The 16803-nt window shown below is 43.6% G+C and overlaps 1 protein-coding gene across 3 annotated transcripts in view; it reads right to left on the bottom strand.

Moving 5' to 3' along the window:
* MCC (MCC regulator of WNT signaling pathway) overlaps positions 1 to 16803 on the bottom strand; it is a 445857-nt gene that overhangs the window by 58257 nt on the left and 370797 nt on the right. For all 3 annotated transcript variants that reach the window (XM_074382537.1, XM_003920691.4, XM_074382539.1), the window contains one exon: positions 15302 to 15508. In XM_074382537.1, the coding sequence (XP_074238638.1) occupies positions 15302 to 15508 (207 nt within the window). The remainder of the gene's footprint in view (positions 1 to 15301; positions 15509 to 16803) is intronic.

Here is a 16803-nt window from a genome sequence, read left to right as displayed (position 1 = left end):
CCTGCAATTTACCTACAGATGGGATTATCCCTTGGACATTAGGTAGGGAAGTCTAAATAGATGTTCTATATATAAAAAAGAAACATGGGACCCTTGAATTACATTTAAAACACATATTTACCTGCACAGAAATTAATGTCCAAGTCCTGCTTCTCTTTAATTACAATTGTGTGACTTCCAAAGAGAGTATTCCAAGTAACTGAAGAGAGTTGCTAGAGATGGGTCTTTCATAACCTTGGTCAGTTTCAGAATGAAGGCGCAGCGTCTACCTGAAGGGGCAAACTGACCACAGCACCTGAGGGTCCTTAGAAATGGGCACCAGACTTTGCCAGGCTGAGAAGAGTTAGCACTAGGATATTTAAAGCAGGGCTTTTCAAAGAGAGTAGTATACTCGAATCCCCCAGAGGGGTTGTTAAAACAGATTCCAGGTCCCCACCCCCGGGATTCTGATTTAGGAGGGTTGGATGAAGCGCAAGATCTGCATGTCTAATAAGCTCCCAAAAGACACTGATGCTGCCAGTCAGGGGACCATACCTTGAGCAGCGCTGACCTAAGGGACTTCCAAGGTCACAAAGCACTTTAATCTCATAAACAGGAGTGGAGCGATGCCCTGCCGCCAAGAGCTTCTAGACAAGGGCAGAGAACAGGCACATGGCCCCTTCTCTTTTAAAAGGCACTGGAAAGCTTTTCATATTAAATGTCTGGGATGTCTCCATCCTGCTAACTTGGGAACCAAAAGTAATTGAAATTTCAATAATTCATCAACATATTAGAAGCCAAAATAGGAAAATTCCCTCAAAGCAAATTGCATTCAATAGTGGAACAGTTCAAAAGTGCCTAATGGTCTGCCACGGGTTCCAGTAATAGAGCATCGATGGAGATGCGTGCTGTCCTCAAACCACACCAGACACAGGGCTCAAAATAGCCTCAAGAACAGGAAAATACATCCAAGTAGAAGCCAAATGGTACTGCTGGTGAGAGATTACAGGATTCTTTCTGAAATGGTCCCTGACAAACCAAAAATGGGTACCAGGGTAGACACCTCATTATGCCACAAAGAGAGAATGGGCAAAGAGAGGGGGCTCATTCACTCCCCCAGGCCTGGGGAAACCTCCCAGGTGAAGACCATGAATTCAGTTTTTACTGCTGATGAGTCTGATAAGGTCCTGAAAAATTAACAATGTTAACACCATTCCAGAACCTAAATGGTGTCTGCACTGCATGCAAGACTATCAATGGTCTGTTCTTCGAATCCCTACAGGCCTACTCAGCTGCTTTTTTATTCCGTATTTTCTTTTGAAAAAATACGGATACAAAAATTCCTGGGCAATTTATAAAGACTTTATTAAAACTATCAATGTTTTAAAAACATTTATTCTTCTAATCACAAAAGTAAAACAGGCTCATTATAGAAAACGTAGAAGACACTAAAACATAAAAACAGTTGAAGTGCTTAAGTTCTTTCTTACTCTACAGAGGCAATTACTTCTAGTCATTTTTCTTGCTGTATGTGCGCACACATGTGCTTAAAATAGTTTCAAAATCTAAATATCTACTTTCACTTTAAAAGCTTTGGACCCAGAGAATGTCTCTGAAAAATAAAGGATGATAAATATGTTTATTTTGGGCTATGCTTTATTATTTAATGATAATTGCTAGCCAGTAGAAAGAAATCCAGCTGAAGGGAGTGCAGCGTGCCTGTCAGGGAAAGAAAGACAGCTGGTTAAGTGGTCTTCTCCCCATCTTTTGATTTGAGAGTGAGAATCTTAATTTATAGGAATAAAAGCAAGAAATGAAGGCTGAAGCCAAAATGCTGAGTCAGCTTAGGCATGGCCTGGGAAAGAGGCAGAAACATAGTTAACAGAGTTCTCACTTTTATTCTCACCCATTGTAGTGGATTGGATTATGTCTCCCCCAAAAGATATGTCCAAATTTGAATCCCCAGTACCTGTGTATGTGACCTTATCTCAAAAGAGGGTCTTTGTAGATATAACTTAAAATTAACGATCTTGAGGCAAGATAATCTGATTTGGGGTGGGCCCTATGTGTGATGACTGGTGTTCTTACAAGAGAAAAGCAAGAGATATTTAAGACACAGTCACAGAGACACAAGGAAGAAATGTCTTGTGAAGATGAAGACAGAGATTGGACAGAGCCAAGGGACACCAAGGGCGATCAGAAGTTGGAAGAGGCAAGTGTGGCTCTGCCAGCACCTTGAGTTTGGAATTCTAGACTCCAGAACGGTGAGAGTTTGTGGCAATTAAAATATCCCTCCTTCACTGAAGATTTATTTTTTTGAGGCAGGGTCTCACTATGTTGCCCAGGCTGGCCTCAAACTCCTGGGCTCAAGGGATGCTCCCTCTTAGCCTCCCAAGTAGCTGGGGCTACAGGGGCATGCCACTGCACATGGCTATTTTGTGTGTGTGTGTGTGTGTGTGTGTGTCTCACAGTCCCACTCTGTTACCCAGGCTGGAGTGCAGTGGTGTGATCTTGGCTTACTGCACCCTCCACCTCCTGGGTTCAAGCAGTTCTCCTGCCTCAGCCGCCCAAGTAGCTGGGACTACAGGCACGCACCACCATGCCCAGCTAAATTTTTTATTTTTAGTAGAGACGAGGTTTCACCAGCACATGGCTATTTTTATTGAAGGAAGTATGTTTCTCTCTACAGAATATATATTTTGGAGTCAAGTGATAGCCAAGAATCAAGGCTGAGTCAGGGACTGCTACTTGTGGGAATATCATTCATTGCCCTTTTTCTCAACTGGGGTTCCTCAACACCAGAACATGACCTGATAGGCCATTTTTTTTTTAACTACTCCTGAAGTTACTGTATAGCTGGTAAACATTACAATGGCAAACATGCTCTGAAAGAGGGTTGCCAACAAGGAGTGTCAAAGAGCAGAAGAAACCTGGCTGGTCCCTGCCTCCCTCAAGCAGGCAACACTGGAACTGAACCTTGAAGGCTGAGCTGTTCAACGAGGAAACAGAGAAGGAAAGATAATGGGGAGACGCTGGAAGGTTCAAGTAGGGAAATGACATTAAAAGGCCACAGTTGTTTCTCTCTCACGTTTAACGGTTTTGTAAAAATCATTCGATTACAGGAGAAAATGGACTGAAGTAAGGAAGAGAAAGTTGGTAAGCCAAGAGCTCTACTGATGGTTGAGGTGGGAAATTAGGAGTCAGCGAAGTGGGAGAAAGGATGGCAAGATACACTCTAGACCAGCACCAGCCACCAGAACTTCCTGTAAGGACGGAAATGCTCTAGACTGGCGCTGTGTGCTATGGTGGCCCAGCGCCACAAATGGCTGTACGCACTTGCAACGTGCCTGGTGTACCCAAGGAACTGAATTTTTAATTGTGTTTTAATTTATTTAAATTCAAACCTAAATAGTTGTATGTGGCTAGTAGTTACTGTATACATCAGTGCAGTTCTAAAAATATTCAAGGAGGTTAAAAAAAAAAAAAAAGACCCAAACTTGTGTCTGGGGTGACTTAGCGGATCACAGAGTTACTGAGCAATGAGAAAGGAAAACCTAAAGAGAAGCTCATCTTTTCAGAAAGAAATGACCAGGGCCGACGAAGTCTGCAGCTGACAATGATGTCAGCGTTGGACGTGCTGAATTTGAGAAAACAATTGGGTATGTGAGGGAGGGTTTATCAGTCAACAATTAGAAATGTAAGTCTGAAGGAAAGCGATTAGAACCGGATAGACATAGGAACGCCAGGCGTGGAGAAGGTCCAGGGAGGAGGTGTGGCAGTCAGGCGGGCAGAGCACCTGTGTGTAGCTGGCAGGAGCGGAGGGTCAGTGGAGGACAGGGAGACAGGGACACCTTTTTCTCACAGAGGGGAGAGAAGGAGGTGAGGATGGGTAATAAGAAAGGTGGTTTGCGGACTGTCAGGGGAAGATGGGAAACAGGGCCTCCCATCAGATGGCTTCTATTTTCTCTGCGAGGCATGAGGGGGGATTGTCAGAAATGAGGAAGGAGGCTGACCTAGGACCAAAAAAGGAAAAAAAAAAAAAAAAAAGGAAGTAGCTTACACAGCAGTACTGAGAGCTCAGCTGAACTCCCTCTTTGAAGATAGTAGACTGAGGAACATACTGTTTTCTTCCAACTCTGGAGACCTCATTAAAATAACAGTACAAAAGAAAAAAGGATTAAAACCACAACAGAGATAAGAATGGGCTTGGGGCATTGGCAGAAACAAAATTTGGAAACATTCCTCAATGGCCAAGCGAAAGGAAGAGTACTGATGAAAGAAACAGAATGAAAAAAATTGTGTAATGTATACAAAGAGAGGCCGCCGTGTATAGAGGGAGGATGGCAGGCTCTGATTCAGCTTTGGCAGAGAGCAGGAAGGACAAGAATGAGAACAGAGGCTTTCAGAGGTTAACAGAGGTTAGAGTTCTGCAACTGTATACAACAACTGAAACTTCCCAGCACATGACAGCCTCAGCTAAAGTCAGCAGATGTCCCTATTAAAAATGCATAGAAATGCTGCATAAAAAAGTAACAATGAGAAATAAGTTCATTGCCAAGGTTAAAAGACAGCAAAATCTCCAGGTGCCAGAAATGAGAAATAAAGCTGAAAGGGTTTCCGGGAGATGGTACCACCGCAAGCCCAGGGGCTAGGAGCAGGGCGCAGAATGTGAGTGTGGGAGGCAGGAGACGGAGGCGCCTGTGAGTCCGGCTGCATGAGCTGATCCTTCTGCCTCATGCCGGGAGCTTCTCTGCCTCAGCCCTCGGCAAAAAACTGAAAGTGCTGTCTGCAGAAGGAGTCCCAAGGAAGTGCAGAGGGGTCAACCTTCAGGAACCCAAATCCCAGACCAGTGGCACCTTTGGGTGTGAAGTCCAACTTTATACTATCTGTATACTGTGGGACTCCAAACTTGACATGAACACTGGCAACTGGCTTGGATTTTGCCAGGCCACCTACTGCCTCGGAAACCGCCTGATTTGTAAGTCATCCGGTATCATGAGAGAACAGGAGATGTGAGCTTCCCATGACTGGGAGCCCAGGCCCTCAAAGCTGCCAGACACAGAGCAGGGACAACTACAGAGAACAGAAGATAAAACAAGAGAGCAAGCAATCTTAATCAGGAGCTGAATTCACCCTGGAAGAAATGAAAATAAAGCAACTGGTAAACCACATCACAATAGCTACACTGAGGATCCTTAAAGAGATAAAGGAAATAATTCCCTTAAGAAGTAATAAAACAAAAATAGATATTAAATCTTAAAAGCCTTCTCTTGGGGTGAGGGACGGTGGCTCCAGTGGTAATCTCAGCACTTTGGGAGGCCAAGGTGGGAGGACTTCCTGAGCCCAGGGGTTTGAGACCAGCAACATTGCAAGATCCTTTCTCTATAATAAATAACAAAGAAAAATAAATTAGCCAGGTGTGGTACATGTACCTGTAGTCCCAGCTGCTCAGGAAGCTGAGGTGGTAGGATTGCTTGAGCCTGGGAAATCGAGGCTGCAGTGAGCTAGGAGTATCACACCACTGCACTCCAGCCTGGGTGATGGAGTGACACACACACACACACCCTCTGCCTGGGATAGAGGCATCTCAGGGTCTGTGGCTCTGTGGATGCTGTTCTGTTTCATTCAGTACTGCACTCCCAACACCTTCAACAGGGACTGACACAGTCTCAATAAAATCTCTTGAATGCCCTAAAAAAACCTATCACCCCAAATCTAATGCCTTAGAATATTGTATTAGCCTGAATAATGGTCCCCAAAGGCATCCACGTCCTAAAGCCCGAGAATTGTGAATGCAACCTTGAATGGCAAAAGGGAATTGAGATGGGTAGAGTACCACGGATCATCTAGGTGGACTCAGACACCACAGGACCCCTGTGAGAGGGAAGCAGGACTGCCAGAATTAGAGTTCTGAAGATGCTATGCTACTGGCTTTGAAGATGAAGGAAGCGGCAGAGTCAAAGGATGCAGGCTCCCTCTAGATGCTGGAAATGACCAGGAAGTATATTCTCCCCTCCAGCCTCCAGAAAGGTATAGCCCTCATGACACTTTCATTTTCACGAATGAGATGCATTTTGGACTTCAGACCTCCCAGAACTGTAAGATGATAAAGTTGTGTTGTTTTAAGCCATTAAGCTCGTGATGATTTGTTACAGCAGCCAAAGGAGATTATACAGCTATCATCAAGAGTGTGGGCAAAAATAAAAACACTCTCAAAGATTAAGAATCTATCATCTACAGATCTTTGCTGAAAGAATTTCCTAAGGATACATGATTTTCAGTAGCAAACCTGAGAAAAATGGGGTGAAAGAAACAATGGAGTACAAGAGCTGGCAGGGATGCAGGGGTCCTCCTTTGCTGCTGCTGGGTGGATGGACTGACCTGCATTCCTGAAAGCTGCCCTGCAGAACACGGTCAAAGCAAGACTATACATACTCTGAGACTCAGCAGTTTCACTCCTGGACATGTGATCCTGAGAAATTCCCACCGGGCCGCTGGAGACACGTGCAAGGGACCATGCCCTGGAGCATGTTTGTGGTCATGGGAAGTGAGAAGCAATTTGATTGTCAGCTGCAGTAAATAGGTCACTACAGAATGCTAGAAGCCCTTTGACACATAGGGCCAGATGTACACACAACCATATGGACAAACCTTAAAATCAGAAGGCTGAGGAGAAAAATGTAAGAGGACAGCACAGTAACATATAAGTAAATTAAAAGTAGCACAAAACACTATCTTAGGACACACATGAAATGGGGGGAAGGGAATGGGATATTATAGGGGATAAATTATTTATAAGGAATAAATAAATTAAAAGAGGGACCAGTGAATGTGACTGATGAATATAATTAGCTTCTCTCTCTGCCCTGAGTTCCGAATTAGAACAAACAAAAACCAGGCGTGGTGGTGCGCACCTGTGGTCCCAGCTACTCAGGCAGCTTGACAGGCAGGAGGATTGCTTAGCCCAGAATTCAAGGGTCGAGTGCACTGTGACTGCACCTGTCAATAGCCACTAGGCAACATAGTCAGATCGCCCCCCCCCACCCCACCCCCGACCCCAATCAGTCCAAAAGAAAGTAAATGATGCAAGCCAGGAGCACGACAGATTAGGCAGAGTGGGAAAGTGAGATATTGGGGGAGTTTGGCGCCAGAGCTGTCAAAGACAAAGGGTGTGCACAGAAGCACGTTTCCAAAGTGATAGGAAATTCCTTGGAAACGTTAGGCTAGGCAAGCACAAGGCAAGTCAGCTACGCAGACACTTCAGTCTCTGAGGACAATTGCAGGAGCACAGACAAGAGTCAGCTGATGAAGTCATCTGTGAATATGGCTCACAGATGAGTGACAAGCAGGAAGGCACTGGAGTCCGGAGCAGGATCAGAAACATTTTTGTTAGCCATGAAAGAAAAAGTCTGTTCCGCTGATGATATGTAGCTGATGATATGCTCACTGGGTAGTTGTAATTTCAGGCAATTAGGTTGTAATTCATAATTTCATTGTGTAATGGAGCTGGTTGAGATGAGATGATTTCCACACTGTACAAGGGTGAGAATCACTAGGCTGGAAAAGCTCTACTTAATGAGCTTCATACAGTTAGTCCCTATGCAGTTTTTGGAAAGCTGCTGCCTCAAAGTCCAGGGTTTGTAGGTATTTTGCTGAGAAGCACACCTCTTATTGGAGATTGTATAAGATTTTTCTTAAAGCCTTCAAGTAAAGAAATCAGAATCTATTTACAGCAAATACATATTTCTTCCTACAAATTGAATTTACATAGTATTTCAAGAAAGTGGTATTTTATTGTTAATGGCAACTTTAACTAGGTGGAAACAGAAGAGAGAGACCATGAAATAGAAGGAAAAAAAATCCAACAGCATTTCCATCTCTCGGTAGGTTTCTTAAGTGTGCTATTTTCTCTTCTGTTCTATAGCCCACTAAAGTACCTGGATGTGATTATCAAAATGGTTATTGGAAAAGGCCAGCATTTTGGCAATCTTCTTATTTTTTTTTTTTTCTTTTTGAGACAGAGTCTCACACTGTCACCTGGGCTGGTGTGCCGTGCTGGCTGGCTGCAACCTCTTGCCTCCTGGGTTCTAGTGATTCTCCTGCCTCAGTTTCCTGAGTAGCTGGGATTACAGGTGTCTGCTACCACGCCTGGCTAATTTTTTGTGTTTTTAGTAGAGATGGGGTTTCTCACTCTGTTGGCCAGGCTGGTCTCAAACTCCTGACCTCATGATCCACATGCCTCAGCCTCCCAAAGTGCTGGGATAACAGGCGTGAGCCACCACATCCAGCCAATCTTCCTAATTTCTTTCTTTTTTTTTTTTGAGACGGAGTTTTGCTCGTTACCCAGGCTGGAGTGCAATGGCGCGATCCCGGCTCACTGCAGCCTCCGCCTCCTGGGTTCAGGCAATTCTCCTGCCTCAGCCTCCTGAGTAGCTGGGACTACAGGCACGCGCCACCATGCCCAGCTAATTTTTTGTATTTTTAGTAGAGACGGGGTTTCACCATGTTGACCAGGATGGTCTCGATCTCTTGACCTCGTGATCCACCCATCTCGGCCTCCCAAAGTGCTGGGATTACAGGCGTGAGCCACCGCACCCGGCCATCCTCCCAATTTCTTAACAGCTTTTAGACAAATTGAGTCAGCTTCTTTTGTGTTAGCCAAGAGCTAGCCTTTAAGCAGCCTGGCCTCCTCATAGGTAAAGGGAGGCCAGGGTGAGTAAGCAAATACTGGTGCCCACAGCCGAAAGCTGCCTCACAATCTCTGTGGCTAAGTGTGTGTGAGGCCCTTGTAGAGTAACTAGAAGCTATGTCCATGGAAGAGGTGAAAGAACCAGGATTCTGGGAATTCTCTGCTTTGGATTCCCCCTAAAACTCCATCAGTCTACGGAAAGGAAGGGAACACAGCACTGGACTCAGGTCAAGATAAATGCATGAAGACCATCAGCTTCCTGTTTCTGCAACAAGCTCATTGTACCTTCATGCAGCATTGTCTGAGAATGCCAGGAGTGGGTCTGTGAAACCCTAAGGAATCTGGCCCCCATGGTGCCGTAACAGAGGATGTTTTACCTGCTGCTGGTTTGTGTGGAAGTCGGGCTAGGAGGAGGACAAAGGTGGACAGAAGGCCACAGGAAAGTGGTCTAAACAAAAGAACAATGACAAGCGCCTCTCCTACTAAGGCCACCAGATCCCAAATTTTGGTACCAAGAGTTAATATCAATGTAGACGTGGTTGTTAAAACTTTTGTGAATCTCTGTTTTCCCATCTCTAAAAAGGGTATAATAATAGTATCTATCAGGTAGGAGTCTGGCACAGATTAAACAAAATGTGCATAAATCACTGCCCATCACAGGTGTTTGAAATATGTTTTGGGCTATAATTTAGGTTTTTAAAATTATTTCTTTTTAGAGACAGGGTCTTGTGTTATTACCCACGTGGGAGTACGGTGGTGTGACCACAGCTCACTGCAGCCTTGATCTCCTGGGCTCAAGCCATCATCCCACCTTAGCTCCCTGCGTAGCTGGGACTACGGATGCACACCATTACACTTAGCTAATTTAAAAAAATTTTTTTTTTTTTTTTTTATAGAAAAGGGTTCTTGCTATGTTACCCAGGCTGGTGATTTAGGCTTTGAGTAAGTACTGCTTTGCCTTTAGAGGTATCTGATTTTAGTCTGAGAGAGGTCCAGTTCGAGAGGGGTTCAGACTGCAAATGTTCACAGAATGTCATTATCAATATTATTAAATAAACCCTACTGAACTGGCACTGGTAGACAGCTCCCTGTGGAACTGATTTCCTTCACTGGGCAAGCTGGGGGATTTGGCACTGTGCCAGGCAGTGCCTCTATGCCTTGGGAGCCCTGGGGTGCCTGTGCCCTGCTGGCTTCCACCCTCCCTCCTCTTCTAGCTCAGATCACCCTCCTGAAGAGACAGCGCAGGGCGGGCTCCACTGAACAGGCAGCTTCCCCAGCAGACACCGGGCTCATCACTGTTACATCGTGGGCCCACGAGGAGCCGGCCAGGCACAAGCTGAAGGCAGACAGCCTGTGGCGCTTTCTCTCAGTTCACCTGCAGAGGGCGAAGTACAGGATGCTTGAAGAGGCTCTTGGCCCACGTCCAATGAGAGACTGAAGGACACTGCCTATCCCTTCCCTGTCTCCAAGTGCTGACCGCAGCCATGATGTGGGGGAGTGTGCTGGGGCACTACCCTATTCACGGACTCAGTGGCTCATGGAAAGGCCTGGGCAGACATCCTCTGAAAGAGCTTCTCAATGATTCTGACACAATGTGTGAAATCACCACAAAATGGATGAGTGAAACCGCCTGTTTCTCTGGAACTCTGATTCACAGCCAAGCCTGACTGGTATCATGGTCGAAGCATGTAAGTCAGCTGCATCAGAAACTTGTACTGTTGGACAAACATCCATGTGCTCCTCCATGTTCCTTAGCCCCTTGATGGTTAGGTAACGCTGCCTGTCTAGTTCTGGAGAACAGGCAGTGAGCAGAAGCATTTAAACGCCATGGTGGGACCTTCTGAGTGGGCTCTTAGGTGGTAGACAGCTAACAGTCTGAGTTTCTGAGTGAATGTATGGATTAGAGATGTGCACCTGTGCCCTAACCTGCACTGAACATATGGTGCAAGCAAGAAACAGTGTGCCATGCCGCTGAGATCTGGGGAGTGAACCTGTTATTGCAGAAAGACCTAGCCTCATACTGACTAATATACCAGCCACACAAAAGAAGAGCCATCTGAGCCCCCACATGGAAGGAGCACCCGAAAGCCAGATCTGGCTCCTTTCAGCTCCCTCCCACGCAGATAGATGAGAGCTGGGGAGAGCTGGTAGGAGTGGGGTTGAGACAGGGCTTGTTTTTTACAGAACTTTTATGAATTTAAACTCAGCTAATACTGGCATCCTCTTCCTTATCCTGTAAATAAATTCCTATAAATAAATGGGACAAATAAGAAATGAACAAAGTTCCATAAAGGACAAAAAAAGAAGACTCAGTTTATATGTGAATATCAAATCGTCAAAAGCTGTGAGATACAGATCATTCTCTATAATCCATACTTTTTGTTTTATGCTTAATTTAAAAATCAGAGGACAAAGAAAAAAAAAGTAATCACATACTGCCCAGATTTAACCTCTGTTAAGATTTTAGCATATCAGTGTCCTCTCTATTTCTATGTATATACTTTTACATATTAAAAATCATACAATGATATGAATATATTCACTTAAAAATAAATTAGAATATGATAGAGAAGTTTAAGGTCCCTTTGAGCCCTACACAACATATTATCATTGTGATATTGGTTTGTATTTTTCTGGTCTATGCTCAATATTTTTATATACACACATATGAATATATGGAAAATGGAAATTTATACAGCTATACATTCATAATAAATATAAAGTACTATTTCAGAGTCTGCATTTTCTCTATATAGCCCTGTGGTCAAGAAAAGCAACACAGAGAGGAGATAGAGTGGGACCAGCTCATATGGGATCATGGCCAAATGAGGCTAAAAAAGATTTGAGGGAAAACACAGATGAATCTTTATTGAACCTCCATAAGATCACAACAGTTATACTTCCAGGCTGGTCTCAAACTCCTGGGCTCAAGCAATCCTCCTGCCTTGGCCTCCCAGAGTGTTGGAATTATAAGTGTGAGCCACTGTACCTGGCCGAGGGTGACTTTTATTTGGTTCAAAATAACATGTCTACTTGTCTCTTGAATTTACTGTGGCAATGAAACCAGAAGCCAGACCCCCAGGGTGAAAGAAATGCAGGACAGACAGATGGAACTCCTTCCCAGACATGCAGAAAATAACCAGGTAGATAGAGCACACTGCGTAAGGAAGAAATTGTCAACACCACCTTATGATGTGAACAAGCAGAACTTTCTGAAGAATTTCTACAAAATCTCAGAAGGAACTTAGGTGGCTGATTTGTGTTCAAGTCTATGATTCAGTGGGACACAGTTTCATGTGTTTCATGTGTCTGTGGTCACATCAAGCTTGCTCTGCCAAGCACACTGAGGAAAGCACTGATTATTTTTGCCACATTGTGGCTGACTTAAATAATTTAGCTTAAAAAATACAAACGACGTGGAGAAAGTGGTCCCTGCCAACACACGACTCTCTGGGGAGCTCTCAGGGCATTCTCTGTATTTATGTGTCCCCACCACTTGACATATACCTTTCCAGTGACCTGTTTACTTGCCTGTCTCCCCAGCATCCTTGAGGTCAGGGACTGTGTCCTATATATCACTGTAACCCCTTTGCCTGGCACAGAGATGACCAACCATACTTATGAAATGAATGAATGAATGAAGAATAAAGTGCTTCCTTTCTAGAGTAATTAATTGTACCTTGCCTACATTAAGCCCACTTCTTTAAGTGTGAGGAAATACATAGTTATGTTACAGAGAATACAGAAATAAATGATTGCCTCATTCAATAATGAACTAGGACCAATAATAAAATTGCCTGTTGTTCCTTAGTTACTGCTCTGCCCCTAGCCCAATTTGTTAACTGACTACATTAAAGATCTAATTTAATTAAATCTTGAACAAAGCTCAGAAGACCTACAGAGAGCACTTTGCTTAATTACAGGCAGGGTTCAAGCACCAATCCTATTGATCTGGTCAGTTAAAATTCCATACAATGAAGGAGGACAAAGAAAAAAAAAACTGGCTCCAATTCCTTGTCAAGGAACTTTGATGAACTGTGGATTCATAGCTGCTAAAAAGACAGCAAAGGCAAACCAGTCTTGTACTCTACTGTCACAAGGATAAAAATAAAATGGTACCTCAGTCGCTCTGCGGAGCTACACATAGTGAAGAACAGAAGACAGTGACAACCACGAAGGACAGATCCCTCCAGAGGGAAATAAAGTATACTAGGTGGGAGAATGGGTGGTGGCTGGAAGAAGGCTTCCGGCACTTAATGCCTAGTAAACGGGCATTGAAATGCATCTAGGAACTTTTAGGGATCCACATTCATCTTGAAATAAAAAGAAATAAATCCAATTCATGGTATGCATATAAATTCCTGAGAACATCTCTAGTCGAGGAAGAGATAAAAGTTACTCAACATTATTTGAAGGTAACTGAAATAAAGGTCATATAAAACCATACCAGCTGCACAAACTTTAAAAGGCAACAGATGTGACTGGAAGAAAGGTTTTGATTAAAATGTGTGCATGTGTGCAGGCCTGTATGTATATGTATGTAAATATCCAATGTCCATGTTAGAGTTCTTGAAACATCTAAGGATTCCTATTAAAAAAATGACAGGATCGTGTTCAACTTTGCATGTCACTCAATAGGTAACTCTAGATTTTACTACAAAGAACTACTACTAATTTTCTGAGCATTTACTATGTGCCAGATATCGCCTAACAACTTTATGAACTTTATGAAATTCATAACAACAATATGAATATCATCTAATGTTTGCTTTGGGTGCTATAATTGTGCCACTTTGTGGCAGAGTAAACTGAGGCACAGAGTGGTTAAGCAACTTTCCAAAGACTCGTGGTAACTTGGCAGTAAGGCTATGCACGACCCAGGCAGTCTGGCCCCACAGCCCAGGTACCTAGTGTAGTACCTTCACACTGCGCTATTCTTAATACTGATCTCCAGAGTTGTAAAACACACTGGAAGGTCGGGAGGGGGTCTTTTCATTGTTTGCTAGTCCACAATCAAGGGCTGGCAAGTGAGAGGAGAAAATTCATTCTATACCACAGTATGTAATTACACCTAAGACCAACAATTTCCCTCACAAAACACGTACCATCAGAATGCACATGCTAAGAGCAAGCACATACCTAATTAGGGCATCAGTCATAATCACTGGGGAGTGTAATCCAGGAAATTACAGGTGGCGTAGGCTTTAGTGCTAAGCAGATTTCATCATGTTGCCCAGATAAAGCCTTTGCTGACTGGGATGATTTACACCTGCTGATACAAGTATGGAGACTGGCATCTGATATAGCTGTGTGCTGAAAATACGCTTATGCACGTGAGTTAAGACAAAATGGTGCTCAGATGAGACGCAGCAGGGCCAGTCTTTTAATTATGACATTAGCACAAATGAAGAAGAGTTGATAACATTCAAAAATAGTAATTTCTTCCATATTTTTTAAATGAGGAAGAGTTTACAACATTCAAAAATGGTAATTTCTTCTACGTTTTTACATAATGGCAACTAAGAATACTTACATGTGGATTAAAAACAAAAAGACGTACATATGCTGATCTTGTTGAAGAATAGAAGGCCGAGTTATTTACAAGGTATTTTTTATGGCTAAAGGAGCAAGAGCAATGGTGAAGGATGATGAGACCCGCTAGATGTATTTCTCCCCTTCTAAGTCTACTTTATCTGTATTCAAAATTACCAGTCAGAGCACAACTAGAAAACAAGTTTCTAATATTGCCAAGACCGAGAGAGAGTAAGGCAAATCTAGTAATTCAAAGCGAAGTTCAGAGGGAATTGTCTGATTGAAGAATTCACTGCTTCGCCCCTAGTCCAATCACAGATCAATCTCACAGCCAAACACAGAAGTGCTTGTCGGTTCCTGGGATTTAAGACTCCATCTTGGATAAATTTAGGGCTTTTAACAATTCTGCCAAACATTTCTATCCTGAAACATTAGTTCCTTCAGTAATGAATACATGTCCTAAACAAAATGGTACTCAAACTAGTTCGGGCCCTAGGTGAATAGCAGGAATCATATACACATCTGCAAACAGAGAGACACATACATAATACGCATACGTACATTAAACAGACGCGTATACACACATACATAGGTTCACACGATGTACAAGATATGGTGATTTTAACTTCTTATCTGCACCAGAAGAGATGACATTCTACCCTACATTCACTCTAAGTAAATGAGAGCAGGTGCTATAAAGCTCAAGAAAATTTTATAGAAAACGTTAAAAGGGGAATATTCCAGATTTCTTTTTCAAATTCTAAAAATACTGTTAGTTTATCTTAGAGAAGAACATTTTAATTGAGCTTAGAAAAGATGCGCTTACCCTGGAGAGTTGAGAATCATTGCCCCGATGTATTTTTACCTACCAGTCAGATTTAAGATTCCAGAGAAAAGTGCTTTTTTTAAAAAAAATCTTACCTCTACACCTTAGCAATTTCAAACTATTTTTCTTTTAAGAAGGACTTCATAACAAGAAAGAGATGGTGATTCCCAAGATTACAAATGCCACAAAAACATGGTGCCCCTGGTGCTACACACCAGCCTCTCTCAGCCCCATGCCCGGGAAGGGCCTGGCCATGGTGGATGCAGCCCGCTCACCCTCCTCCGGAGCCGGTCCCGCTCCTCCCGGATTGCATTCATCGTGGCCTTGGTCCGGTTCAGTTCTTCCTCTTTGCTGCACAGCATGGCGGTCAGGCTCTCATTCTCTTCCCTCAGTCCAGCGAGCTCCTTCTCCCACCGAGACCTCTCTTCAGCCAGGTTGGGATATAGGTCCCGGCCAAGCACCCCCTCAATCTCCTCGACTGTCTGTAAAACACAGCCCCAAAGAAAAATCAAGTAAGTTACCTTGGAGAAAGGGGATGGGAAGAAAACAGGCCGAACAGGAGTAAATGTCCACAGAGGAGTGTGGACATCTAGAACCACTTTGTTATAAATACTGATCATGAGTAGGGACCACCCCAAAGTTATCTTGTCCCCAGTTTCAGAGGAGGATCTGCCACTTGCCTGGGGTACAGTCTGTGTTACCCAGCACCCTTCAGAGTAAGAAAAGCAGTGAGTCCTCTCCTGGCGGCTGAGTCTATCTGTGGTGCTAGCTGACACATCCACACAATGCTTATTTCCTTCACTTGAGTTCCAGAGTTGGTGGATACACACAACCAGGCAGAAGGCCATTTAGTGATCCTGGTAATGCGAGGACAAACATGAGGTTGTAAACTGCATACAAAATCTAACTTGAAGTTTCCTAAATTATAGGCCTCCCACATGCCAACTCAGCAATAAGATAGGTCACATTACCATTTCCAGCTTTTAGTGCCACATCCAAATTCAGATGGTGTGAATGAGGTTCAGTCCCAAGATGTGAAAGACAAAAATAAACCTCATTGACACAGAAAAGAGGAAGCTCATTGGAGAGATTTCTAAGACAGCAGGGATTTAATTAATCAATAACACAGCTTCGAACTGTAAAGGAAAATCCTAGTTGCACATACAGAGTTTTTAAAAATACATTTAAAAACATTTAATAGGGAAGAAACATGCATAATATTAGGAAAAAAGGAAGAAGTCATTCTGTTTACTCTTATAAACTGTTCATTCACATTTACTGTCCTTCGAAAAAGGAAGCACAAGTCAGTGGATAGTGAAACAAGAGGGAGAATTACTATGCAGAAGTAGAAGGCAGTGAAGAGATGGGGTAAGAAACAGAGGGATGACCAGGTGCGGTGGCTCATGCCTGTAATCCCAGCACTTTGGGAGGCCCAGGCGGGTGGATCACCTAAGGTCAGGAGTTCAAGACCAGCCTGACCAACATGGTGAAACCCTGTCTCTACTAAAAATACAAAAATTAGCCAGGCGTCATAGCAGGCGCCTGTAATCTCAGCTACTCTGGAGGCTGAGGCAGGGAGAATTGCTTGAACCTGGGAGGCAGAGGTTGCAGGGAGCTGAGATCACATCACTGCACTCCAGCCTGGGTGACAGAGCAAGACTCTGTCTCAAACAAAACAAAACAAAACAAAAAAGAAATGGTAGGCCTCAGATACTAAATAAGGGTACATCACTCTAGGATGCTCACGTTGGTTCTCAAATCTGGCTGCCCTTTGCCC

Source organism: Saimiri boliviensis, chromosome 1, assembly GCF_048565385.1.
Source record: "Saimiri boliviensis isolate mSaiBol1 chromosome 1, mSaiBol1.pri, whole genome shotgun sequence".
Classification (NCBI taxonomy): Eukaryota; Metazoa; Chordata; class Mammalia; order Primates; family Cebidae; genus Saimiri; species Saimiri boliviensis.
Note: the sequence above shows the minus strand (reverse complement) of the source record. Positions and strands in the feature narration are given on the sequence as shown.